Raw genomic sequence first — 16,660 nt, 5'->3', positions numbered from 1 at the left:
TCATTTGTTTGCTCTCTTGCCTCAGTGAATTTGTGACGCTAACTGCCTGTTATTGACGGTGGCTGTCTCTCCACAGGACCAACCTGGAGTTGGAGCTGTTGCACAGAGGAGGAAACCTATGTTCTGGAGGTGCCAGCGCAGCAGCAAAGCGCTCCTGTCTGAGTGAGTAGTTATTACTATGCCACCCTGTGTTTCATACGTAACGTCACTGACAACTTCTCTCCTAAATCCTATCAATTGGATGTACAGGCCTACTATATCTCACTATATGTACAGTAGGTCTGCATGACAGGTTGATGTGTATGTCATCATCTTTGGCTAAATTCCTTCTAGTCTAGATTTTAAAACATCAATGGCACACATCATCAAATAATGAGTCTTTTTCTCATTGCGTGTACTGTATGTTTACCTAAAATAAAACCGTGGGCACAAAAGTTACTCATTGAACTGTCCCTTTTATACATTCAGATTTATATTTGATGTATTTTGTGTATGATCTAATACAGAGGGATATAAAAAATGCTTTACAGTTCTGTATCTCCTCATAATTCTAAGTAGCCAGCAATCACTGCAATGATCAAAGCAGTAGCACCTGTACAATGGAATAAAAAATAAAAGCCACAGAATGGCTTTAATTACCACAGAATATCCTTCTCCCTTTTTCATGAAGGAGGAAGTGAAATTTCCATTAAAAAAGCCAAGCAATTTTCTTTTTTAGATCAGACATGGTTTGGCACCATAAGCCTAAACCAGGGATACCTGATCTGTTGTGCTGTCTATTGTTTATCTTCCCTTGTGAGATTAACACTCTTTGATGCTACAGTATGTTACATCTGATTCAGCACTGGTGATGATGTTGACTTGCGGGTTACTGTGGGTGGATGCTGTGTCCCATCGGCCTCGGTGTAATGAAGTGTCTTGAGTTGAGATTGAAGCCACTGGTCCATGTAACCGTTGAGCCATTTGTACAATGTGTCGATTAGCGGTGGCAGGTGAGCAGAGATGCTGTCCCAGGTGAGCTGTTGGGAATGTTGGCAGTCGGGGTAAATGAAGCAGACAAATGGGTCAAGTGCTGTTTTAGTTGATTATGTGGTAACTTGCGAGGGCGTTCGTCCGTATGCGTGTGGTGGGCGAGGGGGCAAGAGTGTGATCGCACCATCTTGAGATGCCACTTTACCAGACATACCGGTGGCCAAATTGCCATTATGTCTTTCTGTCTGACAACGTTTCATGTTGTTGTTCTGTTCCTCTATATGCACTAACTATGTTCATAAGTGGAAAGATATATATGCATCATATGCATCATTTTGAATACTGTGCGAAATCTTCCAATTCAGTCAAGTACTGTAAAAGTATGGGTAATGTATAGAATCTGACTTTGTGGTAAAATGAGCATAACCCATTTTCTCTTTGTTTAATTAGTCTGTTTAGTGGTGATAAATTAAAAGTAGTGGCTGGTGCTGTGAAATGGCCTGTCGTCCTTGAGTGCCTAAAAAGAGATTTCACACTGGAGGTACGCCATTTTCTGAGCTACATTAACTGTGTAGCCATGCTGCCGGCCAAATTTACTCAGTTGCAGTACATTAGTATTAGCTCCACACAGAAGATGGGGTATGGAAGGGATAAATGGCAGACATGTGCTAACTACCGGGGGGGGGGCAAAGCCTATGTCCCAGTAGGCACTGCTGTCGTTCTAGCTGATGAGGATGTCATGGACCACAGAGGGGAGCTGTCTGGCAATCCCTTGAATTAGCCTAAATCCACCGCGAAGAGCCTACCCTTCAAATAGCTTGCCTTTAGTTTCTTCTACTGCGGGTGCTAAATTAGTCTAGGTGCTGTGTTGCTGCAGCCAGCCATAAAGCCAAATATAAAACGCATCACATTTTTATGCCTGATATATATAATAGAATATGTTATTAAGTTGGGTTTAACCACGTTCAACTTGGCGTCCAAAAGTATTGTGAGCTTGTAAATCAACTTTTCGCTATTTGTTGTATGCCAAATATATAGGGCTTAAGAGACAGGAAAAACTGAGAGACAGTAGGTGAGTGACCTTCAACAAATGGTCCGTCCGGCTGGGAATCGAACCGGGTAATTGCTGTCATACATTAGAGCCTGTGTGGTACGCGTCCAAACCACTGGGCTATCAGATTGCCTCAGGGATGATGTGTTTTTGTAGGACAACACAGAAGTTACCTGCGTGAGTGTGTGTGTGTGTGTGTGTGTGTGTGTGTGTGTGTGTGTGTGTGTGTGTGCGTGCGTGCGCACGCACGCACGCACGCACGCACGCACGCACGCATGCACGCCTTTTAAAAAGAATCTAGATCATTATGGCATACAGCTCATGAAAATCTAAAATCTCACAATAACATGAGGCCAATCCCCAAAAATATTTATAATAGAGAAATTTTAACCTTCTGAAAAGTGTTTATTTATACACTCAATTCTTGGTTCGGGGCTCCTTTTACACTACTGCATCAATGCAGTGTGGCATGGAGGTGATCAGCCCTGTGGCACTGTTCGAGGTGTTATGGAAGTCCAGGTTGCTTTGATGGCAGCCTTCAGCTTGTCTGCATTGTTGTGGCTGGTGTCTATCACCGTCCTCTTGACAATACCCCATGGATTTTCTATAGGGTTCAGGTCGGGAGAGTTGTCTGCCCAATTAAGCGTGATGTGGTGCCATTCTGTGTTTCCAACTCATCTCCCTCATGTAGGACATCATTCAGCACTGTCCAAGACATGCACTGAAGCAGAATTACTCACCTCCATGCCGTGTCCGTCTTCGCCTGTGGAGGGCAGTGTTGGTTTAGATATTGATGGTCCACTCTCACATGTCAATATTGCAGAGCTGGTTATATTGAATGTTCTGCTGCATTACAGCGTCATAACTCCCTGGAAGACAAAACCAAAATATGCTTGGTGATGTTACTCATTTGTCGTTTTTAACCGTTGCCGTAAACATACTATATGTGTGTGTGCGTGGACACTTGGAGGTAATGCTAAATGGAATGCAATTAGAGCTGTGTTGCTTAATGGAAGTGATTGATTGGTACATAATATTCAAGGGCTTTTCACATTCATTGTGAATAGATTCCTGTTTTGCAAGTCTGAAAGCGTGACTGTGAAGGCTGCTAGCTTGGATTTAGGTCATAATGAGGAAAAAGTAGGTTAATTTGTTTCTGGACTAATGAGATAAGAGAAGGGCACTTCTCCGTTTGGGGATATGCTGAACATTGTGTGTCCTTTAAAAAAAAGATAAGAGAGTCTTTTGCTGTTGCATTTTCTTTCTCAACATCCTGCCCCAACGTATGATGCCGTTGCAAATCCATAATAGCAGATCTATAAGCTCTGAACGCGTCCCATCTGCGACTTGTTGTGAAGTGGTATATCAGCTATAATCTGTCGCGCACAACACTAGTACCACAAATTATAAATTGGGTTTTGGATGGTGACATTGTGTTTGTGCATTCCCCCATACACAAATTTAGGCGACATGTACCGTGACACACTTTCAACAGATCTGTTTGATGGAAGTGTCTGTATGTACAGTTGGCTGTGTAGTGTTCTATCAAAAGCAAACATGTACACCAGAGGGTTGCTCTTCATGTTCCATTAGTTCACACTGAACAGGTGTGACCTGATCTTAGAGCTGCTTGGGGCTATCGAGCACTACGTATCCATCTGGCCTGGCCTGGTTTTTAACCCGGCCAGACTGCTCGGTGAAGGCAGTTTAACTCAGCCACTTTGGCTCGAGCCACACGGATAGTTGGATCGGTGTAATAGCCGGCATTCAGGTGAACAGAATGAGTTGTGTTGCTGCTTTCATATTGATGTATTTTTGCTTTTGTCTTTCAGATCAGCTGTTCCATGTGCTGGCTATGCACATGCGTCTGTACAGCATTGATTCAGCCTACAACCCTTGGACCAGGCTGACAACCGTCACACAAAGGAGAGAGGAGACGGAGTGAGTGTCTTTCCAGCTCAAGTGCCCCCTCCCCTTTAGGAAATCTATTTATAAAGCCCTCTTCATGCCTCACAATCTCACCATTAGACACTGCCTCACACACTCACACACACACACACACACACACACACACACACACCTCGTTCTTACACAAGCACGTAATCACAGTGCCACTTTCTCTCTCGCGCTCTCTCTCCCCCTCCCTCCCACACCCCCTCTCTAGCATATCCTTTCTCCCCCTCTCTCTATAAACACCACCATTTCCTCCTTGCTCCTTACAGCTTTGCCGTCACACAAAGAGCAGCTAAAAACAGAAAAGGGGGACCGTGCACGGTTGCCATAGACACCAATAATTGCAGCATCTGGCAAATTACCGGGCGCTCTGTGGAGAGCGAAACGACCCCGTCACAATCAGTGCACTGACAACAACTGCACCGTTTCGACACTGTTGCAGCACAGCATCGCTGCCCTCAGCTGTCCACCCTGCCATCATAGAAACCCATATTTAATGAAGAGCATAGTTTTAAGCATGCACACATACTGTCTATCTTAACACAGCTTAAAATGAATAGGTCAGATCTGAATCCTTGCTTGTTTGATAGTGGTACCATTGGCAGCCTTGCTAGTATCGAGTGCTAATATATAAGATGAAATTTAACATCCTTTCTTCCTCCTTGATAGCACTGTACAATTTTTACACCTGTTACTATTCCAAGTGCTCAATGCCGTGCATGAGGTATTCTCAGTGGAGCGATTTGGAGTTTAAAAATACCTTGTTAGGGCTTCAGGTGGCAGCGCTGTCATTGACGCCCCCAGGCGATCAACCTGCGCAGTTTAAATGGGACAGAGAAATATGTTTTAGCATAGGTGACCTAACTGTCTACACATTCTCCTTCACGTTGTTTATATATTTATTTAATTTTTTTAAGTAGTGCGTTTTGACTTTGTAATATCAAATATCATTCAGAAGTACTTGTTCCGATTTCTACCGTGCACCAGCTTCTGTCGTGACGTATGCTGTGTGCTGGCTGGAAAATCATTTTTCCATACAGTTTACCCCCCCCCCCACTTCACTTTGGAATTAACTGGTGAGTGCCTTGGAAATGGAAGGTATTATTCTGTAAGTGCAGTTCCTTTCATTTATAATCCCCCGAGGTCCTCTCAGAGTAGAGTGGAGACTGTAACCTTTTGCTGCTTTGTCAATAGAAAAGAAGACATTTAAATGGAGAAGGCATTCAGCAACGGTATATGTTAAAGAAGTGGGTCAGAGGACGCTTGGAAATGCCCCCCCCCCCCCCCCCCCCATTTAATAGAGGACTTGGCAAAGGCCATGTCGTCATTGTTTAAGCAAATTTGTAGTGTTGTATTCAGTGAGGACTTTTTCTCTCTACTCTCTAATGAATTAAACTGTCAATATTTACTGTATTTATAATGGGGCTATTACTTGTGTGCCTGCTTTTCATCATTTGCATGCACATACCATCAGTGTGCCTGGTTTTCATCATTTGCATGATCATACCATCAGTGGATGGTAAGAGGCGCTGGTCTTTAAATGTCTGATCCCATCATTTTGATAACATGTTAGCGTTCATCACAACAGGAACTTGGCATTGTTAATTGTTGTTATTATTATTTAAGTATATTGTTTTGTTATCTTTGCAGACGCCTGGATGAAGATGCAGTTGAGGAGAAACCAGAGGTGCCCATGTTGTTTCGAGATGTCCCGTCCCTACTGATCATCTTTGTCTTGACCATGCAAGAGCCGCTACGAAAAGGTGCCTTTCTAGTGTCTCTTCCCACCTGAGAGTGTTTCTCAGTGGCTGCTCTGCAGTGACAGTCCCATTATCCAGCCTAATCGTGACTGAATGTCCAGAAGGAGGCATTTTCAAGTCCCTTATCTGTGCTCCTGACTGTTGCCTTTTATTCGGCCACGTTGATCATAGTGACATGGCCTTGGTGATGGGAGGGCTGCCCCTCCTTCACTACCCTTCATCTCCAGCTGGGCACTTGTCGCTACGATTTCCTCCAGCTCTGCCCTTTGCTGCTAAAGAGGAGCCAACCCTCCCAACCCCCTTTCAGCCCAACGGCAGCAATCAAGTTTAATGGGTGCAGGGTCATAGCAAGCTGATCATTTGGTTGATGACTGACGGCAGGGACACATTAGCCACAGCATTATTATTATTTTAGTTGGAGAAGGAGGATTCACTTAAACAGAGTTAATGCAAGGCCAGTCTGCATCAGATTTAGCACTTGGCTTTACCCTTTTTCAACATGCACCGTATCCTTCCTATACACAACTGGTTCTCCTCAGGGGTCGTTGAGATGTTACAGATCTGTATCTCTGATAGTTAGTATTTTACAGTGTAGATTGGGGTCCCAGAGATAGAAATTGTATCAAATGGGGGTCTGTGGCCTAAATCATTTCAAACTGGGAGTGCTTGAAAGTAAAAAGGTTGAGAATCACTACTATAGAGGTGATACCTCCCTTGCTCTTCAGCCTCTGTTGAGGAAAACCGTAGTCAGTCTCTTATTAGCTTTGGGGTGGGCTTTGTATCTTTTTCAATTCCAAATTGATTAAGCCAAAGCAAGCGTCATTACTGCACTCATTGTGAGATAGGGAATTGATTTTCTTTTTTTTTTCTTTTTTTGCACACCAGGATGAGAGATGCGTTTGAATGAACTTCATTACTGAAGCACAGGGCACAGCAATGGAGGTCACGAAACCTAGATGCTTTTTTTTTGTGTTTTCTATATGGATCAGGGGGTGCTGGTGGGTGTGCCTCTCCCCTAAACAGCCTGGATGCCCTTCATTGCTGTAATACTGTGTGTGTCACTGTGCTGACACTGATCACAATGACCGCCACAGTGGAGCTGTCAGACGCGCAGCTCCTGTGTGGAAGGGCAAATAATGGCACTCTTTGTTGTTCCTTTCAAATCTAAACTAAGACCTTGTTCAGATTACGTTTTCCTACCTGAAGCCTCCTGCTAATTACCCGCCTGCTGTTAGATGAAGCTTTCAAAGCAACAGACCAGAACACGTGTAGCTCCATAGAAGGAATCCAATAGATTATCCTCATTTCAGTGAATGGCTTTCAGCCTCTTTGATTGGCCTCTTATTGCACTGAGTCAAGTGGGTCATTACATTTCTAAAATTATTACTTTATCCCAAAAAATGTACTTGAATGATAATTTGTTATATTTTCCCCAAGTGTTCTACTTCTCCTTAACGTTTCCACCTGCTGTGTCGCTTATTATTATTATCCTTCCTTCTGTCTGCGTAGAACACTTCATCTGTGTGGTGAGGATGCTGTATAACCTGCAGTACGCTCAGGGCCTGGCAGCTCTCTCGGTCAAGTTCAGCCCAGAAGAGAGGCAGGCCTGGAGCACATCTGGAACCCTCAAGAAGGTAAAAGTGGGCGATCTCATCAATGCTAGTCTGAGTCCAGAAACCTTAAAAACCCTGTTGTTCCATTGCAAACCTATTGACAAAGATCTTCTTACATGATAGTGTTTAGCCCAGCTCGTAAATGCCACGTTAGGACACTGCGTAAGGACTACCTCCAACATGTATTACATTCTTAATTACGTTCAGAGACTCGGTCATGTGGGACATACTGTACTTGAAGGGTCTTTACTTAACACCAATGCAACTATTACCTGTTTCCCCAGAGCTATTGTTCCCTGTACTGAATTCACAACCATAGTAAATCACAGTGTATGACTTGGTATTGAGATGAATTAAGTTCCTGCTTCCTACCACGTTCATTTGTGGTTTCCACAGGATGCAATATCGATCTTCATTATCTGGAAAAGTGTGATTGTTGAAGAGTGTAGCATTAATTGGCCATCCGTCTTCAGTCTATTAAATCTGTATTAGTGAGAGGCTGGCTTGAATGTCAATAGACAAATAGCTGAAACCTTCCCCCCCTAGGTTTTTTTTCCCATCTACAATAGAGGCATGGGTGAATATGTCTACTACAATGTCATGAACAATGGTGCACTCACTCACGAGCTGCCACTTAGACGCATTTCAAATCCTCAGAGGTAACAGCATGCATAGTTGGATGGATGCCATTGTATTTAAATTGGAAGTTGATAAAAAAAAAGATGCAAAGTCTGAACAAAGATCAGAGCCCAGAGGAAGGAAATCCATAGACATTAAATTCCCCCTCTATAAATCTATGACAGAGGACGGCAGGCGAGATAAGGCAGCCGCTGTTTTATATTCTACCACCTTCAATTTGATAAATGCTGGCAGCTTTTCCTCCATATAAAATATTAGTCAAACCAGTTGAATTTTTATCAGAACACACATTCAGTAATGTCTCTGCAGCTTATCAGCAGGTCAGATATTTTATAGTAAGAAAAGAACTATTGCGTCCTCTCTGCTTATTGTGCATAAGTTATTATATTCCTCTGCACCACATTTGAAGGATTAGGAAAACAGTTTTCACACACTACTGTTTTTAACTTTTACATTTTCCAAACTTTCTGATGTTCTGCCCCAGAATGCTGCCAACGCTGAGAAGTCTTTCGAAGCCCTGCTTGGCCATGTTATCACCGAGCTCGCCAAGGACAGGAGTGTCTACAAGTTGAACGCTGAAGAAACATCCATGGTGAGACACAAAAATGACATCCGTTTCACATCAACAACATCACCTGTCATTTGCCCCAGCTCTTTCTCACCTGCCACGTCCTTCTTCTTTTTTTATTATTTACCCTTATTTTCTCTTGCGTGATAAATTGACCATTACCCTGAGAAACAATGGTGTGATATCTCTGTGAAGGAGATATACATCACCCCATTATCAGCCAGCTGTTGAGTGGTTATTGATGAGGCGTAAACCGCTGTGCTCCTTTCCCCAGCTGAGCTCCAGTGTGTGGTCCCCACAGTCCATAGAGTACAGCCTCCAGCAGTTCTGCCTACCGTTCCTCCGCATCTCCTGCCTCCTGCAGCACCACCTCTATGGAGACAACCTGACTGGCTGTCTGGTACGTCTTCATGTGTTGACATAGCCTCTTAACCCCTATTTTTTCTTTTTTAAATGAAAATGTAAAACCTTCAGAAGACTGACAAAAAAAATTGCCCCGTGATTTATCTGAGTGTTTTATTAGGCTACAACCTTTTGAAGGACCTTAATGAATAAAATAAAAATGTCAAAAACTATATGAAATATCCTCTGTAAAATTGCCTTGTGGGTGGACGGGACATCGTAACATGCCCATATGTGGTTTTTTTTAATGGTCACCTATAATGACATTATAATAGGGAGGCCAGGGTTAGTGATTAAGTTGAATTAGATACTATTAGACAACTGATGTCATAGATGACTGATGTCACAGGTTAAGAACATGAAATCCGAAATCCACATTTTAGCCACGCCGTTTCTATGTAAATCCTGAGATCCACATAATTCCTTAGCTTTTAGTCACTCTAAAACGTTTCATATCACTCAACAAAATGATATCTCATATTGGAGAGTTTGATATATCACCAAGCCTGAAAGCAACATGAGACATTTGGAAAGTCAAAAATAGATTGTTGAACCTCAATCAAAGAAGTGAGATAAGACACAGAGGTCGGAGGGAACTCACAAGATAATTTGTTGGGTCCCTGTTTGTAATCTCAGGAGGAAGAGGAGTTCTCATCCCTGGCTGTGTGTCTGGGGCTCCTGGCCCTGGCTCCCCAGCCATCCAACCCCATGCACAGTGCCTCATGTCTGGAGTGGCCATTCAACCCCTTTGACTTGCTGACTCATTGGTGTGCCGAGGTCACAGGGCTCAAGGATTCACAGGTCGAGCAATCACTGGTGAGTAGGTGTAGGTGAATCTAAAAACAGGGTGGCAGTAAAATGGGATGAAACTGGTTGATGTTGATGCTACATTTTGGGTTGTCTAAACTCTTCCCACATGACCAGCTGTACGGGTTAGCACAAGTTAGCAGTGACAGGGAATATACAGGTGAGGGGAAAACAGAATTGGCAGGATTAATACATTGGGAGAAAAAAGAAAAATTGAGGGGAAAAAGGAAGAAAAAGTAATATTATTTTTTTATTTGATTATTAACTAGAAGAATTTGCTCCTCGGAGCACAGGTCTCCGCCATGGCAGGTAGCTTATTGTGGGCCAGCAATGTTTCACGGCAATCGGTGCATGATTTGAGGAATTTTGTTCAAAACGGACCACTCCTGCAAACTTTGGAAGACAATCTTAGCCAATCAAGATGGAATATGAAAAATCGGACAGGTCTGTCTCGATCACTTGACTATAGAGATAATGTGTACCGATTTGTAGGAGTAATTATGTGTTTTGCAAAAATCGTTCGCCTGGTGGCGCTATAACAGGCCAATGTGAAAGATTTAGGGCAGCGGTTCTGCTTTAGCCTCCAGGGAGGGATTGAGTGCAGTTTCACACCAATTGGTCCAACAGTGCCGGAGATTAGCTGCTCACAGACAGAAAGATGGACGGAAGCACACACACACTCAAGGACGGACAGGGAGGAAAAACCCCTCCAGACAATAAAGTGAAATGAGTCCTTATATAAAAAATGTCCTTGTGTTTCAGTCGCCTCAGTTGCCCCCAATGGCGTGTTGATAGCTTGCAGGGTCTCATGGCAGTTTAGTACAGGTGGTGTGTCCATCATTTTGACAACTTGGAGTGTCTTGCATGCCAATGTATAGTGTCCACATGCTTCTGAACAGGGGACATTATTTACTATCGAATCCTAGTGCTGAAGGACAGGATAAAGAGCATTTAGGAGTCATAGAAGTTGGATGATGTATTCAGTAGATGGTAAAACAATGCCCACTCTCCACTTTGTCCCTGCACAGAAAATATGTGACAGAAAGGTCTTTTCAAATGCGTGTGTGTGTGTTCCTTCGCTTCCCCAGACGTTTTTGGTTCCAGATCCTCTGTGGTCAGCCCCTCGTCTCCTCCAGCTACCTGACAACTACAATATCATCTTCCAGTACTATCACAGGAAGTCCTGCACTGCCTGCAAAAAGGTGCCAAAGGACCCTGCTCTCTGTCTCGTTTGTGGCGCCTTTGTTTGCCTCAAAGGGCTTTGCTGCAAGCAGCAGGGCATCTGTGAATGTGTTTTGGTGAGTTTCCCATCTTAATAATGACACCATCCTACTGTGTTATGTAGACAAGGATATATAAATGCTCACAGGACCGGGGTGGAGCTAGGTCCTGACAAGATCAGGGGCTTAACCCAGAGCATAGTGGGGTTATTCCGCAAAAAAAAAGATGGGAGGGGGGGGGGCTCATTTCTTTTCACTCAATTGTTATAAACTCAATCCGATTCAGTCTGCAGTTTGTTGACGTCACTGTTCAGATTATGATGCAGACGTCATAACTCTCCACTGAAATGTATGAAACAAAAAGTCTTAAGATTTCTTGTACAGTACATCTACTCTGTAATTCTCCTCCTCTCTTCCGGGCTCCTTAGTCCTCACATTTTTCTCCTCTCTCCAAACAACTATGTACATGTGAAAGCTACAGAAATACTGTATATCTGGGGTGCCTAGTGACTTTTCTCCGGCATCCAAGCCCATTCATTGAATTTAGATTTCCCCAGGCATAATAGTATAGGCAGAGAGCTCTGATTGTCTGCCTATGTGAGACTACGCGACTCGAACTTGAAAATCTGATTTGATTTGACAAGAAGTAATATTCAGGAGTGATCACAGGAACACAATCTTTACACTTTTGCTTTTAAGAGAAGCTACCCTTAGTTGTGGTAACGATGATGTTTCTCACATATTTCACCCCCTTCAGCACTCCCAACACTGTGGCGCAGCAACAGGCATCTTCCTACTGATAAATGCCTCAGTCATCATCATCATCCGTGGCCATCGCTTCTGCCTGTGGGGTTCTGTTTACCTAGATGCCCATGGCGAGGAGGATCGTGATCTACGGTACATGACTTAAGCACAATGCATGTTATCCACAAAACTAGGGTTGTCCGATATTGGCTTTTTTACCGATAACCGATATACCGATATTGTCCAACTCTTAATTACCGATACCGATATCAACCGATACCGATATATGCAGGGATTACTGTGATTAGGGTAAGCTTAAATTTCATATCACACACACCATATACAGTAAAAACTCCTGTAACTTATTTATAAAGCAAAAAAAAAAAAAAAAAAAAAAAAAAACGATACCGATATTTTCCCGATATCGATTTTTATGCTAATATTGGCCGATAATATCGGGAGGCCGATAATATCGGACATCCCTACACAAAACCGTTACTCACTAGCTTTGTACAGTTGATGGTTTTGAAACTCTTTGTTTAAACCCTGTTGTATGTCAAATAGCTGATCTACAAGCTTACAGTGCGTCGCATTGCGAAATGTTGTGAGCTTGTAGATTGGGTATTTTTGCAGAATGTGTGCCTATTTTCGCCAAATGTTCGGCCAATTTTGATATGCCCAGAATAGGGACATGTGGTTTAAAAGAAAAGACGTCTCTTTAACATATTTCCTTCTTTGCTACTTCTTCTTTTCTAGCCGTGGCAAGCCTCTGTTCTTATGTGAAGAGAGGTATCGAGTGTTGGAGCAACAGTGGGTTTCTCACACCTTTGACCACATCAATAAGCGCTGGGGACCTCATTATAATGGACTCTAAACTCTCCCAAAGGCCACAAAAAGAATCCACAATCCCAAATGTGGAAATAAAAAATTGTGTCCACCTATATGAAACATTTGGGAATCTAAAAATGTGATATACACAAACATGCAGTGAGGGTGTTGCTGCCACAGCCTTGGTTTATGTCAAGTTTGGTGTACAATCATGCCTAAAGACTAACAAGCGTGTGTGTGTGCGTGTGTGTGTTTATTTAAGTGATTTAACTGTGTGGTTTTCAACAGGGAGAAATGGAATCTGATAAGTTGGAAGTGAAAGCACAACTTTGCCCAGAAAGAGAAGAGGTTTGCAAGAGGCTATTTAAGCCTGTAACACTTGTTTGGCTCTCATAGTTAAGGAAAAATCCACCCTCAGTTTGACTTTTTTTCTCCCCCATTTACATGCATATCCCTCATTTATTGGAAATTGCTATGCTGTGCTGGCATGAGTTTCAAACTCCCGAAGTGAGTGTTATTGCAATGTGCACTCTTGTTTGTAGATGTAATGTTAGGCAGGACAAGTCCACTCATCAACACTAGAGTTTTATTGCAGACTAGCAAAGCTCTTTTTATGGGTCTAGTTGCAATCCATCCTCAGGAATTTTTTTTCTCTTTTTGCTGTTTAAAATACAAACTTTTAGATATTTAAATAAATGCTGCTGCTCATTGTTAAACTACGTAATTTTACCTTTTGTGAAGACATTTTTTTTTTCTATGACATTTTGCTTTGAGTTTATAGTTGATGGCTGGGAATGTTGACTCAAGCTCACTTTAATGTTTAGCCTCGCCTGGCATGTGGTCATCTCTTTATTACTCATCATGATCTATGTAGTCCTGCCCTCCATTGAGCCACTTTAGTTCAGACTGGTTCTGAAAGGAATTTCAAATACCAAGCTCGTTCAAAAGGCAAATGGAGCTACAGTTCATCAGGTCAGGTTGAATATTGACTTAACAATCTAAAATGCATTTGTTGTCATGGCTCCCTATAAGCCCCTTATTCTCATGTAGGCTAGATATTCAATTAGTATTTTTATGGGGTTTTAAGACGTTTTTCATGCTGTTGCACAGACATGGTATTGTGCAAAAATTATAAGAGTGCAAGAATGTTCCTCTTACCTGATAATTGGAAACGGACATCAAAATATCCTGAGATGTAAAAAGAAAAATATGCTGAGACATACAAAATAAGGAAATTGCTCGTACCCCAAAATACACTAAATTGTTCAGTATAGTAATCCTTGTGCTGTCAGAAGAAAATACCTAGGCATTTGGCTGGCAAGGGTTTTAATTGTAGTAAAATGCATTTAAACTGAAGAATTTCCCTTATGTCCATAAATACTACGTTTGCCAAATCATGGCCACATCCCAACATAGGACAAAATTACCAGGCGTCAGTATCCATTATAAGTGGTGCATGGCATGCGTTTGCCATCATTTTTTAAGTGTCTTAGGTGCTTAATTTTTTGATTTTTATCCCTAGCAAAAAGGACACTTACCCCGCTGTGCCTGCAAGATTAATGTTACCTTTTTAGGTGATAAACGGTATACCGAATCCCTGGTGATATCTATGGTTTTGAATCGCTGGTCACCAACATGCTTCAATGAGGGATCTTTAAGGAAAAAAGTTTAAATACTTGAATAAGTTCCTCTTGAATTCATGCATGCTGTTTGCATTTTCTCTTGAGTTTACCTCCACTCTTATTTTGTAGTACTTACTTTGTACATGACCGCAACTGAACAGCCAACGAGTAAAGGGTGTAAATTGTAACTGACAGCTCTAGTGTGTTCTCCTGTATGAATGAAAAGAAAGATTACAGTACATTACTGTAGGTGCTGACTCAGACTTTCTGAGTTTGATCAGAAAGTATGACTTGGACATATAATGCAAAATGTAACATATGTGAATAAAATATAAACACACATATTTAATGTTTTTCATTTTTCCTGCTGGAAGCTCTTTTACATCTTAATAATATGCCTATTTTCCAGTAGTAGCACACATGATTGGCAAGCATCAGGCCTCGTCTAGCCTCATGTATTAACACGTTGCCATTTAAGGGTGATTTCTTTCGTCTGGCTGTCGTAATTGAAGCAATCTCCAAGGAGGCCGACTGTCAGCATTACAGGGTTGTTTCAGCCGTGCATGAGTGACAGTTGAGGTTGGAGCAATGATTTCCAACCTGTGGGCCCCCAACTAATTGCAAAACACTAAGATGTTTGTGTTAATATAACATTAATAAAATAGAAATGATGTGGTCTTTTCTATAAAACCTTGAAAAATGCACAAGGTTGGGAACCACTGGGTTATAGGAAATATGACTACAAGCAGTTCAGTTCAAATCCTACTTTGCTTCAAGATCAGGCTGTACTTGTATGAATCTTTTCAATGACAAAGCCCATCATAGTGGGCTATGATTTTATTTTAATAGTCATTGGACTATATGACACTGTGGCCACAAGGGGTCATATGACAGTAGTAAAAATGTCAATGGGAGAAATACTATGATGGCATTAGATTCTAGAACACTGAAAACCTCAATGTCTACATGTTGTTTTATCCACCTGTTTCCTAGGCCTTGTGTTTTCCACTTCCTGTCGGATTTCATTGGATATCATTAGTCATCTGACCGGTTTCATTCGATTTCATTGGATCAAAATACAGGAAGTGGAACACAGTGAAAAGCCTAGGAAACAGGTGGTAGAGAGAGAGAGAGAATGTGACATTACATTAAACTGGTTTATATTCTATTAAATAAAATGGAGCCCACAAACTTGAAGCAGAACTCCACAACTAAACCGTTTGGTGCAACATTTACAAAAAATATAGCCTACGTTAAGCTAGGCCTAGCTTGTTGCCTACTATGCCTAGTTAAAATGTAGAGGTTTGTTCAAAAACAGAGAAAATGTAGTTTATTAGTTGAGGATCAACCACTTACATGGGCTATACTTGTGTGGTGGACCACTGAACCCTGCGCGGTTACTAAACATCTAAAAGGAAAGTGTGTTGCCGTTGCCTATAGAATAATTTCTGGAAGACAAATACATGTGCAACATAGTGCGTGCGGGGGGATAAGTGGGTTAAAGTTTCATAAACAATGGAGGCCTTCGAGGTAATGACCAGTGGGCGCCACAAAGCCTTTCATGCCTAATTAGTGGAAATTGTGAGGCATGTACAGTAGGCACACATAGCTCCAGTCCAAAGTGAATGTTCAGGCCGGGGAGGAGAAGTGCAATGTTTTGAAATGTTGGTCAAAATAAGGCAACACTTGAGCGAGCATCGCTGAACACATGTTCAACTTCGAATTTGAGCAGTTTATTCCAGGCACAGGTAAGCAGGTGGATGCTTTCAACGCAATGAACTACGATCGGGCCAGGGCCCTGTACAGTGGTGTAAAGTAACTAAGTACATTTACTCAAGTACTGTACTTAACTACAATTTTGAGGTATTTTTTACTTTACTGGAGTATTTCCAATTCCAATTCAGTACTTTTACTGCTACTCCACTACATCACAGAGGTAAATATTATTTTATTTTTTTACTCCACTACAATTATTTACTAGTTACTTTGTAGATTTTCATTATTATTACAGAACATACAGTAATCACTTCAGCCATTTGGAAAATAATTATACATTTTATACATTTGAAAACTTGGGACATTCTGCATAATGAGTACTTTCTACTTTTGGTACTTTAAGTACATTTTGTCCCAATACTTTTGTACTTTTACTCAAATACCTTTTTGAATTCCGGACTTTCTATTTCTACATTGCTGTATAGATACTTTCGAGCACCTTTTCCACCACTGACCATATTGTATAACGTCATTTAATGTTGTCTTTATAGCCAGTGCAGTGAAGTCAATCTCTTTGCTCATCATGAGGGTATTGCTTCCTCTTTGTAGAAGGACACGCGCCTGTGCCTATATATCACATTACTGTTAATTATTAAATTCCTTCACTCGGGGAAAAGAGACAAATCAGTTCGGAATGGATATGTGGCTATGGACGGTAAGCTGTAATGTTACTGAACGAATTCCACTGTTAACTTGGTTCAACAG

At 41.8% G+C, this 16,660-nt stretch overlaps 1 protein-coding gene across 2 annotated transcripts in view; it reads left to right on the top strand.

The window, feature by feature from the left end:
- ubr3 (ubiquitin protein ligase E3 component n-recognin 3) overlaps positions 1 to 14,514 on the top strand; it is a 46,378-nt gene extending 31,864 nt beyond the window's left edge. For both annotated transcript variants that reach the window (XM_084083732.1, XM_084083731.1), the window contains 10 exons: positions 77 to 162; positions 3,856 to 3,964; positions 5,627 to 5,739; positions 7,246 to 7,370; positions 8,473 to 8,580; positions 8,831 to 8,956; positions 9,595 to 9,774; positions 10,854 to 11,063; positions 11,743 to 11,882; positions 12,486 to 14,514. In XM_084083732.1, the coding sequence (XP_083939858.1) occupies positions 77 to 162; positions 3,856 to 3,964; positions 5,627 to 5,739; positions 7,246 to 7,370; positions 8,473 to 8,580; positions 8,831 to 8,956; positions 9,595 to 9,774; positions 10,854 to 11,063; positions 11,743 to 11,882; positions 12,486 to 12,603 (1,315 nt within the window). In that variant the 3' untranslated portion in view covers positions 12,604 to 14,514. The remainder of the gene's footprint in view (positions 1 to 76; positions 163 to 3,855; positions 3,965 to 5,626; positions 5,740 to 7,245; positions 7,371 to 8,472; positions 8,581 to 8,830; positions 8,957 to 9,594; positions 9,775 to 10,853; positions 11,064 to 11,742; positions 11,883 to 12,485) is intronic.
- Positions 14,515 to 16,660: the final 2,146 nt, after the last annotated feature.

This window comes from Gymnoscopelus microlampas (assembly GCF_963454915.1).
Source record: "Gymnoscopelus microlampas genome assembly, chromosome: 17".
Classification (NCBI taxonomy): Eukaryota; Metazoa; Chordata; class Actinopteri; order Myctophiformes; family Myctophidae; genus Gymnoscopelus; species Gymnoscopelus microlampas.
The sequence above is the reverse complement of the archived record's forward strand: the minus strand, read 5'-3'. Positions and strand labels throughout refer to the sequence as shown.